Source organism: Larus michahellis, chromosome 2 (assembly GCF_964199755.1).
Source record: "Larus michahellis chromosome 2, bLarMic1.1, whole genome shotgun sequence".
Taxonomy (NCBI): Eukaryota; Metazoa; Chordata; class Aves; order Charadriiformes; family Laridae; genus Larus; species Larus michahellis.
The window spans coordinates 145,005,470-145,018,768 of record NC_133897.1 but is presented as its reverse complement, the minus strand read 5'-3'; the positions used below and the strand labels follow the sequence as shown (position 1 = coordinate 145,018,768).

The 13,299-nt window shown below is 45.5% G+C and overlaps 1 protein-coding gene across 1 annotated transcript in view; it reads right to left on the bottom strand.

Moving 5' to 3' along the window:
• The window catches only part of LAPTM4B (lysosomal protein transmembrane 4 beta), a 62,891-nt gene extending 57,226 nt beyond the window's left edge, over positions 1–5,665 (bottom strand). Inside the window, exon 1 of the mRNA XM_074577494.1 lies at positions 5,355–5,665. Within this exon, the coding sequence (XP_074433595.1) occupies positions 5,355–5,450 (96 nt within the window). The 5' untranslated portion in view covers positions 5,451–5,665. The remainder of the gene's footprint in view (positions 1–5,354) is intronic.
• Between the last annotated feature and the right edge of the window lie 7,634 nt (positions 5,666–13,299).

Here is a 13,299-nt window from a genome sequence, read left to right as displayed (position 1 = left end):
CTTTGAATATACTGCCCAGGTCTGGGCCATGGAGGGGCAATCACCTGGTGAACCCACAGCAAGCTCCGTTCTGCAAGACTTCTTTCCCCAGTGCTACCAGTATTGGACTATTAGTGGAAGGGATAAATGCGACGTTGCCTGCAGGATAACCTGACCCAACACCCATGCTAAATCACAGTGGCATGAGATGGGAAGAGACATCCCTGGCTGTTATGAAGGAATAGAGCCTTCAGTAAGCTGGCTGATCTACTATGACCATTCATATGTAGAAAAAGTTGTATATACTTTATTCTTAGCCAATTTCACTCTATGTAAAAACAAAGAAAGCTAGTTTTCTAAACAAAATACAAGGCCTCATACTTGTATCCATGCAAATTCCCACAACCTGGCACTGGGATAACAAAGTTTCCAAGTCCCTGTAACATCAGGCTTTCTAATGGTGCAATTTCTCCCCTCTTCACAATTTCAATTCTTTTTTCAGTTATCAGTATTTCCTGATTCTCACAGCTTTGAAAAATAACTAATAGCTTTTTCTTTTCTTCGAATTTCTTTACTTTCCCTGAAAGGGCCTTTCCACCCTGTTCAAGGGACCCACAGTTAACAGCTCCTTGTTGCTGTGAGCAGTCTCAGACCCTTAAAAGTTGCAGGAGTGGGGACAGAGCAGCTTAGGAGGACACCAGTGTAGGCATATTTTGTTTACATGAGCAGCCATGCTGGTCTCTACTCCCTGCCAAGTAAGCCAAGATTTCAGTCATCTTCTAGCTGGTATTTAAGCCCATTGCCATACATGCTATCTTGCATGGGGCTTGAAAAAGACAAGGGAGTAAGTGTGGCCCAGTCGCAAAATGTATACCTTAATTCTCTTTTTGACATAGGTTAAGTGCACTCTGCTGATGTCAGCAGGGTGTTCAACCTGTAAATCAGTGAGGCCATAGCAAGCAGTGATTTTCTTTTGCTTTACAGTATAAAATGGCCACTACTAGTACATTTTTTCCATCCATTAGCATTCAATCCTTTTATTAAAAAATGACTGGGGTGCAGACAGAAATTATGCACGCTTTCAACTGTATATTCAGAAAAATCCAGAACCGAAATGCCAGGACTAGCAATTCACACTGAGCTTTCCACAAATAGCAGCTCAAATGTGGAAGCCACCCTGGCGAAAAGCTTTGGCTTGCTCTATTCGTGTCCTTACCACACGTCCTTCAGAGACAGCCGCACAACTCGCTCACTGCACGTTATAAAAGGCTCTCGGTCTTCCATTAGTTTTTATTTTTAGCCCCTCTCTGCTGGGGCCCAGGGAACACGGGGGGAGGCAGCGCTGAGCTGCGGGCAGTTCCGATGGTGGCTCCCGGGGGACTGATAGGACCATGGGGACACGGGGGAGGAGCAGCCCGTGCCTAGGACACTGCAGCAGCGAAGCAGGTAGTAGGTGGCACTGGACACACATTCCTCAAAGAGGAAAGATCCTTCTTTTAACTTACATTTTAAATTTTTTTCCTGAAATGATGCCTTAAAGTTTCATCTTCCTCACTCCCAAGTCAATGGGAAATAATTCCCCTTGTCCCACATGGTGTCGGCGGAGCCTCAGGGTGTGCCCTTCTGTGTGTTGGGAGAATGGGAAATCCTTCCGTGACACTGTCAGCACATCTGATGTTGTTCCTTGTTTGTGTTTTAGATAAAGAAAGGGGAGTCCATTTACTGAGGAAGAAGACATGCTGTGTTTATAACTGCAGTTACCAATGGGGATGTTATTCTGACTCACCAGTACTGACTGGGTCACTTGGAACCGACAAAAATGCCGGCTTTCCCCTGGATTCCAGCACCCGGGGGAGATCAGAACTCAAGTTGTCTCATTCCAGCGGTGTCACTGCCTTCAACAGAACACCAATACAATTCTCTGGAACAAAACTAAGCTGCTGGAAGTGACTTTCTCGTTTTCCTTAATTTTTTTTTTTCAAAATACGACACTTGTAAGAGTCTTATGCCCAAAAATGTTTCTGTGTTATTACTTGTGACCTCTGATTTCATGCTGTAATACAGAGAAGTGGAAAGTCCATGCCAGCGGGATAAAAAACAAAGATTACCTACCAGCCGAACCAAACTGGTCCTCAGGTTTTGAAATAAATATTAGCCCCCAGACAGCCATATTACCGCCACTTTAATCTTCAGCATAATGTTTGTATTCAACATTGCAGCACCTCCTGTTAAGCTTTTCTTCCCAAAGCAGCACACGAGTTCCTGAAGTGCAGACTCTCCTGCAACCTGATTAGGTATTCTTTTCAGGAAATTTCCTCTGGCTGCTCCATCCTTTACAAGTTACTTTTTGCATTGAAGTGCCTCAGTGCTCTGTGCTAGTATGTGGATTGTATTATGTATATTATATTGCAATATCATGCAATGCTGTATTAGATTAGATGCAGTAACTACGGCTCCACTAGGAGGAAAATACTGAAACACAGGAGCTGTAGAAACATTAGCATTCTGAGATCCATTATGTTCTAAAATAGAGCAAAGTTAAATATTTATTTCCCAGCTATTGATACTTTATGAGACCATGGTAAGTGTCCGTGGCTGCTGGGTGTGTGTTGGAAGTCCGCACAGCGTTCCTTCCCCTTACCTACGTGGGAAAGTGCTCCCGTCATCCAGCCCTGGTGACTCCACCTGCACTCAGCTCCCCGCTCTCTCCACTATTCGTAGGATCCCAAACATCCCATTAAAACATTAAAACTAAAGAGCTAAAACACTGTCCCAGAGACATGCACTGTTTTTTTCACATTTACTCAGACATGAAATTCTGCCTCCTGAAATTATACTAACTCAAAACTGGTTCAACACGTGAAAATGTTATTTTAAAAACCTACTAAAACTTTTAAGCTACTATTTTTTTCCTCCTTCAGAAGCCGCTACTCCTGAATCATTACATTCATAGTCATAGAATTAATAAAATTTGTACTTCATCATAGGTAGAGAGATATGAAAAAACAAGAAAAATATTCATTCTCTAGGGGGATGCTTTTTCCTCCTGTAAAGCATAATGGCAAACAGTATACAGAATACATGTTGGCGTGGTGAAAAATCAAAGTGGCTTTTGTTTGAACTTTATTTGAGGTAATGCTCATAGCTCACCTGTGGTTTGGAATAGTGCAACCACCCATAATGCATGTAGAGAAAAAATTTGCTGCCAGGACAGCAACTATTTTTATGTAAACCCTCCATAGCACATGGTGTCAAATCATAATTGTTCTTCTGAGACAAAACAATATTTTGTGTATGACTTTGTAAACCAGACCTTTCAACCAGGGTAGCTTTTTACTCAAGGAGCTACACCTTCCTTAATTCTTGCTTCCTAACTTTGCAAGCTAGCAAAAAGGTTTAGCTAGCAAAAAGATTTAGCATTTATTATCAATGTGCATCTAAATTTCTATTCTTAATAGTTAACCTTAAAAACCTAAATATTGGCAGTAAAGTAGAAAGCACAGAAAGAAACGTGCACCCTGACATGTTGTGAGTTATTGTCAGTTTGAAGGCATTCAGAAATCTGCCCTGAAAAATCTATAAAGCAAAAGAAGCAAAGTAGGAAGAAATGCATATCTGCTAGTTAGGAAAGAAAACTCTAAAACAGATTTTGCAGAAAAATGTAATGTGAAATTGGGGCACTGGTATTTAAATGCTAGTAACTCAATAGGTAACAAAATCTAAAAAGCTGTCAGGCTTTTCTTTGTATCTAAGGCCAGCTGATGCACTTAATTCCCACTTCATCAAATATCTTTAGGTCCACTGAACAGCTAAAATATCCGTGTCCCTGTCTTTGTGGAGACAATGTGAAGAGGCTTCATTCAGCTGAAGGCAGAAAGAAATAACAAGCACCCTGGAAGAAATGTTCAAAAGCTTTCAGATCATTCTTGAACTTCTTGAAACTTCTTTGCAGTTGGGCAAAGAGGAGCATCTTTTTCAACACGGTCAGTATTTCAGATACCGCAAGCTGTGGGTATTGCATTTAGCCATATTTTATTAAACCAGGAACAAGAAATATTTCAACTAACGCACCATTTTCTCAGTGGTGAAATATGTATTTTATATGACATAGAGCATTTTATATCATTTCTAGGACATAAATGTCAACCTAGCCTTTTTATTATGCTGATTGAATTTATTTAATGAGCCGTCCTACAATGGAGGCCAGCCCTGCATTTTTCACTTGCTTCTGAAGGGAATTTCAGTAGTTAGCAAATAAGCCTGGGTCTAATCTGCTTCCGTTTGCAATCATTTGAAAAATGATGCTTGGCAAACAGCTCTGCGTGGCCTTGGCTTCAGACGGAGACTGATTTCTCACACCAAGGAACAGGGGAGTCTGAGAAGTGCATCTGCATAACCCAAAGCAACGAACCAGCTCTTTTTATTCTTGTGACATGTTTGCAAACCCTGCGACTATGGCAGGGCCGGCTCTGGTAAAGCCGCTTTTCCCGCATCGCTACCCAAGGGATTGAGAAAAGATTGTCAAAGACGGGGGAAGAATTGAGGGTTTAATGCCCCTCCTCCTCACCGAGTCTTTCCCTTGGCTGAATAACTGGGTGTCGAACAGCCTCTGGGACTGGTGATAACCCATTAAAGCTGTGCCTTGAATTCCTCACTCATGTCCTACAACCCTGATGGAGGGAAGAAGCCTTTCTAGTACCTGACAGCAGCTGCCTGAAAGGTTTCAGCTCTCTGACAGTCAGACCAAGATAGTACTGACAAAAAATTATCTGACAAACAAGGAACAGCAGTGACAAGAACACCCGGCTTCTTCACAAAACAGAGACCAGAGATGGTAAAACAAGATTTTCTCTGCAGAGTGGTGAGGGTCCGGGCAGCCTTGCCAGAGCTAAAGCACCAGCAGGGCCCCAGTGCTGCAGTGAACCCTGGCCGGGGAAACACTGATCCCAAGTTTGGGGGAGCCAGGAAATCCCCTCGCACCAGCGAACTCGCTCGTCACACTGTCATCCCCCGAACGGCTTTTCGCTGGAGCCCCTGGTGAGCCTGTCTCCGTGCTGTGCCTCCTGCTCCCACTCCCCTGACCCTTAAAACACGCACATCCTTCGTTTCCCAATTTAGACAGAGTCCAAGCGCCAGGCTCTGCCTCGCCGGGGGACAGCCCGTGGGCTGGCTGCGGGGAAGCGCTGGGACTCGCCGGGCATTACGCTGCTAATAATAACACGGCTCCTCGGGGGGTTATCTCCAAAAAACGCCTGGGCTGCGAAGGGCAGCCTTAGCTGCTGCCGTGGGCATCCTCCTCCGCGGAGCAGCAGCCCCGGCGAGCGGGGCGGGGGGACACCCCCGGCGGGGACGGGGACAGCCCGGGGGGCTCTTACCAGGTACCAGACGCCGAGGATGATGGTGCCGGTGCGGACATGGCAGCAGAGGCAGCAGCTGTTGGAGTAAAAGCGCGCCCAGGGCGAGCTCAGCATCTCCGCGGCTCCTGCGGGCTCCGCGCCGTTCCGCGCCTCTCACCGCGCCGCTCCGCGGAGGCGGGACGCGGAGCGGGGCAGGGGCCGGGGCCGGGGCCGCCCCTCCCGGCGGGCGGGACCCAGAGCGGAGGGACCCAGCCCAGACGGCGGCGGGAGGGGGTGAGGTCCCCGCGGGTCCCCCGGTGGCGGCCGTGCCTTCCGACCCCGCCGTGCCCGGGAAGAGAGAGAAAGCGGAGAGAGCAGCGGAGCAACCGCGCCAAAGCGCGGGAGGATTTTAAAATACTAAATCGAGGAGATGCGGCGAGCTGACAGCCCGGTCTCCGCGCTCCCCGGCATGTCGGGGGGGGTGGGAAAGCGCCATTCTCCCGGTGGTCCTGCCCACCCCTCCTCAGGCAGCGCCGCTCCTGGAATCAGCGTGATGAGGGTGAACCCACGATGGCACTTCCTTAGCAAAGCTTCTCAAACCTTTACCGGCACACTCCACTGTAAAGACAGAGAACATCGTGGGAGATCACGGAATGCCCTGGATTTGCCACAAATTCTGAAGCCATGAGCGTTTATTTTCTTTCACAGTGCCCTCCTAATCCACTCGCAAAGTCGCTGCTATTAAGGAGGCTGGAATCGCCTCACGTAACTGATACACATTGACATTAACCTCATTGACACTACCTGGAATTAATGCCCTGATGGTGGTGTGGGAAGCAGCATTAGGAGGAAGGACCCAGAGCTGCGTATTGAAGCACTGGTGCAGGTAGAAGCTAAACTTCCTACCAAGCATCAGACTTTTTCATAGTCTATTATTTGAGATTTGTATCATTCTCTACAGAAAACAATGGAGAAAATTCTACCGGGAGGTCTGTACACATAGTCTGACCCTAAGAATGATTTATTTACTGCCATCTGTCTTGGCTTCCTACCAAATCCCACAATTTATCATCAAAATGTAACATTGAAAAGTACTCAAATGTTTCCCTATATGGTTGCTTTGGGGCTCTTCTTTATTTTGTACATACATCTGCAAAGAGCAGGAACTCCAAGATAAAAGCTAACTTGGCAAGGAGAAACATTTCTAACTATGCATTATCCCTACTTGTAAAGCCACTATAGTAAATTAAATTAAAAATACTTTAAGTAGGAGCTTTACATGACCTCTGTTCTTAGTTTGTCCTCATAAAACTTCCAGGGTTTTGGGTTTGTTTATGGGTGGGGGTTTTTTGTTGTTTTTTGTTGTTGGAAGTTTTTTTGGGTGTTGGGGTTTGGTTTTTTGGGTTTTTTGGGTTTTGTTTGTTTGTTTGTTTTTTGTGCATAAAGAGAAAAGCCATGAGGCCCTGAATTTATAATTTTGGCTAGATTATAAGCATAAGCCAAATACTGCATTTTGTATTTTCAAGATTCATATTCAAAAATGACACCAAAATTCTAGTAAAATGAAACAGCCATATTGACAAAACAAATATTCCAGAAACCAAAGGAAAATCACAAACAACCTGGTCTGGACTATCTCACTGGTAACCTTGAGAGACCAAGACAGAAGGACTAAACTTGTATGTATGGCTTGTAAGGGTACGGGGAAGGTAAGAGCATCTCCTTCATTAAGGTTATCTGACCAAGGACCTGATCTTTTCAAGGGAAAGGGGATAAGGGGGAAGTGATAAACAAGGACACAGACCTTGGGGACAAGGGACAACGGAGACAATGCCAAAGACCAAAAGCCTCTGGTTACTGATTGATGGGTCATTGAGGAGCTTTAGGGGCAGCTTTGGAGAGAGTCACCTGGATTTTGTGAGTGCTAAGAAGGGGTGAACAAGAGGAACACAAGGATTTGGGATATTCAAGGGGAACCTGTGAGACTCTGCAAAATTTAGGAAGGAATGATGAGGGGAAGGGGATCAGGAAGGAGCAAAGGGGGGATCAGGGAGAAAGGGGTATAAAAGGGATCAGTCGTGTGTAAAGTACATTATTGGACTCTGCCCAGTGCCTGGTGACCCTTTCTTCTTAAATCCATCCTTACCCATCTCTCTGTGTGCTCTCACTCTCCACACAGCGTGTGCGGGGGCTGCAAGGAGTAAGTGCCAGCTACTGGGGGGACCAGCATGAGTGAGGGGAGCGAGGGGCTCAGCGCCGGTGGCTGAGTGGGACCATGGGTGCCTGGGGCTGGCTGCTGGGGGGTGAGAGGCTGTACCTGCCCCAAACCGTGTGTGTGTGTGTGTTATTTGCTTGCAAATGTCAAGCTGGACCAGGTGGTCTGTACTTAGGTCTTTTGCAAATCCTACATGCAGGAGGCACAGCTGAAGGCAGCACCTTGTCTGTGGCCATCTGCGTTGGTGTCCTGTGCCTGCAAACAGGAAAGTAGAAGACGCGTCTATCAGCCCGGGATGGGCGCAACAAGCTGGGCTCCAGCAGCCGGGCAGGAGGAACCCTGGAGGCGGCAGCCATGTGTAACATCCCCCAACGCAGCTCTCATCTCTGCAAGGAGAAATTAACTGCATGTCTTCTTTTGCTTATGGTTTCCCATCAATGCCTTTCATCTGGATATCCTCAGAAGAAAAAGGAAGGAAGAATGAGAAGGTAGACACTAATTACTTCAGAGTAGTTTCCTGTATAATTATTAATTTTCATACAAAAAGCCTGATGGGAAAGACCAGGAAGCATCAGGTTTTGTATCACACTCCTGATTTATAACCAACTCCGGAAGTCCAGAGAAGTGTAAATCACAGGCAGAGTTTAGAGAAAGGATGAAGTCCAATCTGCTCCTTTCTATTTTTATTTCTGTGGCATAGTATGTACTTTGCAGATGGAAGACCTAGTCTCTGCCTTGCAGCATTTCTAGTCTTCAGCTCCCCTCAGCAGCTGACCATGCACAGCACAAGCACTGCTGTGCGCTCGCTTGGAGCCCCACCGGCTTTGGGGGCACCCACCCCCCATCCCTGCTCACTCCCCTTGCTACCAGCTGTGGAGGCAAAGACATAGCCACAAACAGAATTAAAACTAAAGGACGCAAGGGGCAGTAAAAGGGGGGGGTGGTCACAACACGGGTTACAGCATGAGGTTCACTGGGCTCCACAGTACAGCAATTTTCCATGCAGGTAAATGGATTCTGAGAAGACACTTTGGCCGTTGCAAGCCAAGGATGCAGCTTTCTCTGCAAAACCTCATCCAGGGGAGAATCTGCTTTCTTGCCTCAGCTTCTGAGTGAGCCCTTTGGAAGGAGGATTTGCTGGTGGGACATCGGCACCAGGCAGCAGTTTCTGCCAGAGGCAGTTGCTGGCACCACGTTGGTCTCCTCCTTCCAGGCCTGACCACCAACACAACCCCCTCGCTGCTGTGTGCCCCTCCACTGGCAGCGATGCCGAATGACATTCGGCAGCCACCACTTGGCAGAAGGAAACCCACTTACTGGGACTGTTACACCCACCTTTAAAGGCCTTAGAAGTATGCTGTCAAGTGTGCATCCAGCGAGAAATTCAACAGCAACGAAGTGGAGACCAAGACATATGAGGAGAGGCTGAGGGAGCTGGGCATGTTTAGCTTGGAGAAGAGGAGGCTGAGGAGAGACCTCATTGCCCTCTACAACTACCTGAAAGGAGGTTGTAGAGAGGTGGGTGTTGGCCTCTTCTCCCAGGTGAATAATGACAGGACCAGAGGAAATGGTCTGAAGCTGCGGCAGGGGAGGTTTAGATTAGATATTAGGAAGAATTACTTTACTGAAAGAGTGGTCAGGCCCTGGAACAGCCTGCCCAGGGAGGTGGTTGAGTCACCATCCCTAGAGGTGTTTAAGAAACGTGTAGATGTGGCACTTCAGGGCATGCTCTAGTGACAGAGATTGTAGGGGGTTTTTTGTGTGTGTATGGTTGAACTCGATGATCTCAAAGGTTGCTTCCAACCATGAAGATTCTATGATTCTATTCTTCTATCATTTCAGAGCCTGAGTATTCCCACAGCTACAGAGCCACAACCACAGCCTCCGCAGTGCAAGCCGCCATGCCATTCGCTTTGCCTTAAAAAACCACACACTTCTAACAGAGGCGGCTGTGAGTCTGTCATATCTCATCTTACACCCAAAAGCAACCAGAATGGTGGAAGATCATTTAAGATGCAGCAGTGACAGCTTCTGAACTGGAAGACACCTGAATTTTAACAAGGCTGCTAGAGGTACAAGAAACACTCTGGATTATTGTCTTTATACACCAGACTTGAAGCAGACCAGTACCACTGCCTTGCTCAGAAAGTGGTGTAAACACAAGTGAATAAACAGCCTGCTCAGAAGCACTTGTTTTAGTTGTGCTGAAAAAATACATCATCTTTTCAGTGGGATCCAGTCCCACCTTCTGCCTGTACTCACAGTCCCCAGCGATGGTGGAGCACAGTTCAATTGGCCTTGAATAACTCAATTACAGGGTTACCCAGCATGGCCTACAGCACATGCACAAAAGGGCATCTCAAGGGAACCATGTCTTCTGCTTGTAGGATTAGCCACATGCTCCAGAGTGAGCAAAGAAGTTGTTAATTGTTTTGTATTTGGCCAGGTTAAGAGAAGATAAGAGAAGGGTTAAACATTGTCTAGAAACCAAGGTCTGGTATTGTCCTTGGGCACAGGGCAGTGACCACGTTGGGAAATTGGGATTGTAGTAAAGAGTGATTTTAAGAGTCCAAGTTGTTCAGCTCACTTCAGAGCCTGTGTTTCAGGATGGCTACAAAAGATTCAAGGGCTACAGAAATATGTAATGCAAAAAGTTTAAAAAGCACCTGTGCTTTCTAAAAAAAGTAACCCCCCAACAAGCACCTGACACTATCTCTGCCACAAAGGCTGGCCAACGTGCAATGAAATCCGAGTGCTGCCACAGTTCAAAGGGGGCTCAAGAGGTCATTCATTCTCCTGGTTTGTGTAATAAAGATCAGAGTGAGAGCAGTATTTTTCTCCAGCATGTTATAACTCAGGATACATCTTAGAAGCCTATAAGAGAGTGATTGCAATGACACAGCTTGGTGTGCAACCACTTCCACAGAGCTAGTTAAATTCTCATGTTTCTGTAGCAAAAAATGGACAACAAATTATTTTCTCATATTTTTTTTTTCTTTCCCTTTCTTTTTAAGTTCTGTTTTGGCCTTTAAAAAATTGTTGAGAGAAATGCCTGGACCCTTTTAGCTCACTTCTGGGATATTTTGTCATGATTTACCTTATAGAAGATAGTGATTCTAATCTCTTAGACAACTGGTATACTTACACTTTTCTTTCATGACGATAAACTACATTTGCAACTCTAGCTCCCTGGGGCCACAGCTTCATGATTTCTGATTTCAAAAAATGTATCATTAGAATATTTTGATATGTTGCCCTCGTAAATCAGAAAAGCCAAGAGCTCACATGTTCTCCAAGAAAAAGCTTGCCTTACTGTCTCCTTCCTTTTCCCCTTTTCTGACTTGAAAGCCTCTCAGTTTTGCTGTGAAGATATACGACTCAGAAGAAGGCTGGTGAGCTCTGGACCACACTGAGATCCAGCTCTTCCTTTTTTCTTCTGGCCTTCCCATTCATGCTAGCCTCGCAGATTAATTTTAACATTTTGAATGAGAAGAAACCATCTGTGCTGCATTCACTAGAAACCTCAAAACCAGGGTAGGCAATTATCTAATTATTTGCCTGGCAGCAGATTTGCATTTTGGTAACATGTGCTGGAGGCCTTTCTTCAGTGTCAGATACACCATGCTGTCCATGGGTTGGGGTCTCCTCAGAGGCATACCTGCTCCAGCATGGAGTGCCACCTTACAAAAGTACATGCCCCATCATGTCCCCAACAATGTCTCCTACCACGTGTCTCTTCCATTTCTCCTCAGGTGGCTCTTTTGTGTCCTTTCCCTTTCTTCTCTCCCTTGTCCCTGCTCTTCTTAAGCACAATGGCACAGGATTGCCACAGGCTCCTCTCACTGAAGTTTTGGCGTGCAGAAGGCATTGACACTGGAGTTAGAGCCATCTGGCATCTGACCAGCACAGGGCACTGTGTCCTCCCACACAGGGCACCCCTGCAGCCCCCTTTTACCAAACCCCTGCAATTTATGCCCAATACGTTCCACCCCTAGAACTAGATGATGGAGTCAGCACTACTACAAATTGAACATACCCTTACCCTGGAGTCCGTCCCTCCTCCCTGCTGACCAGGCTACAGAGGTTACCACCCTAACAGACCAGTGCTAATGCAAGTTTGGCTGAAGGTGACTTGTATTTGTTATATACGTACCAACTGATGTTAGTGAAGATGCTTATGAGATGAATACATGAAAGTAAAGTGTATAAAGTCAAACAGAGTCCGAAAAGTACATCTAAAGATGGAGTATGATGTGTTAAAAGCATGTTTATTCTTTGAAACTTGCTGCCCTGCAGCATTTCTATACCACTAACCAGTACCTTCGCAATAAATAAAGAACATCAATTCTCTCCCCTTTTACCTGGGGTAAGTCTGTGAATTTTTATAACAACTTTAGCTCTCCCAGCTAAACAGAGGTAGGGAACCTTGTGCCCCACCTTACACCCAGGGGGTGGGAAGAGCTTTGGATTGTCCCCTCTGCTGGCTCAGCATGCCTGAAGACACTGGGAAGTGGAGACACCACCACAAATCCCGGTAGCTTGCTTCCAACCGTTATCAACCAAGTTGGTAAGGACAGGTGTCTTGTATCCATCTGAAAGTCATCATCTCTTCCTCCATCAGGGCAATGAGCCGTTTAGCACCTTGTATCCTAATAAATTCTACTCTACCATGAAATCTTCTCCAAGCCTTTTTGATAAACCTCACTTAGACACCGCTTCCAGTCCTTTAAGTATGCTTATCGCTTCTCTTACTAGTGTGGGGGTCTAGCCAGTTTTGTTAAAGCCTTCACTCCTCAGATTCAAACATCCTGGGATTTATACTTGACCTTTTACTACAGCAACCTAGTGGAAGGTCATGCTTGGAGGTTTTCTGGCCTTTTGGCCTGAACGCTTATGCTGGACGCAGTATTAAACTGACTGGTACAGATGGGTACACTTTATCCATAGTCTGTAGCCAATTATAGAACATGAAATACAGCATACGAGGAGGAGATGGAGCTGTTGGATAAAGAGGTGGTCGTGTTGCCAGCAGCGTCTTACTGCTTGCCAGATTGCTTGAGCAAAGGAAATCTCAGTGACAGTTTTTAATGCCTAGTTGAATTTGTGGTCAGAGAGGCCACAGGACTTTGATTGATGGGAGAGGCAGACCTTCTAAGAAAAGCTAATATACATCAAATAGTATTTACTTCCTTTTAGTTCCATTAGTTAGATTAGTTAATGTTTAATTTATGGAATCATTTGAGCATGGCTCAACACTGGGAACGTGGCCAAATTTTATTCCCTTTTTCATTATGTGATTATGGGTTTTCCTCCTCCTTTTTTTAAAAACTCGCTTTTTTTTTTTTTTAAATGTAGATATTCCCCCCAGTTTTGCTCGTTGAGCATGTTCTGTTCACATATTTGTTTGGATTTTTTTTTATTACGTCTAGTAGAAGCCATGATCATTTTGACTTTTATTAACAATCTCACTCTGGTGATAAATCATTTTCTTCCATCCTATTGAGAACCAACACTGATCTTTAAGTACAGTCAAGAGGAATTAAAACAACACATCTTCCATAACTGTAATTTATTACTGCCTGTAAGTTACACAGCAAATGCTTCCCAGCTTTGTCTTTTTAGATGCTAGTCAGGTTTCAAGCAGTAACTCATCACTTTACCATGAGCCTGCTTAGATTTTCCCCTAGTCCGTGTTGTTCTTTAGCATGGTAAACACCAAATACCCAAGCTTTGAGTTACCGCCAATTTTAAAGCAACTGAATAGCACCA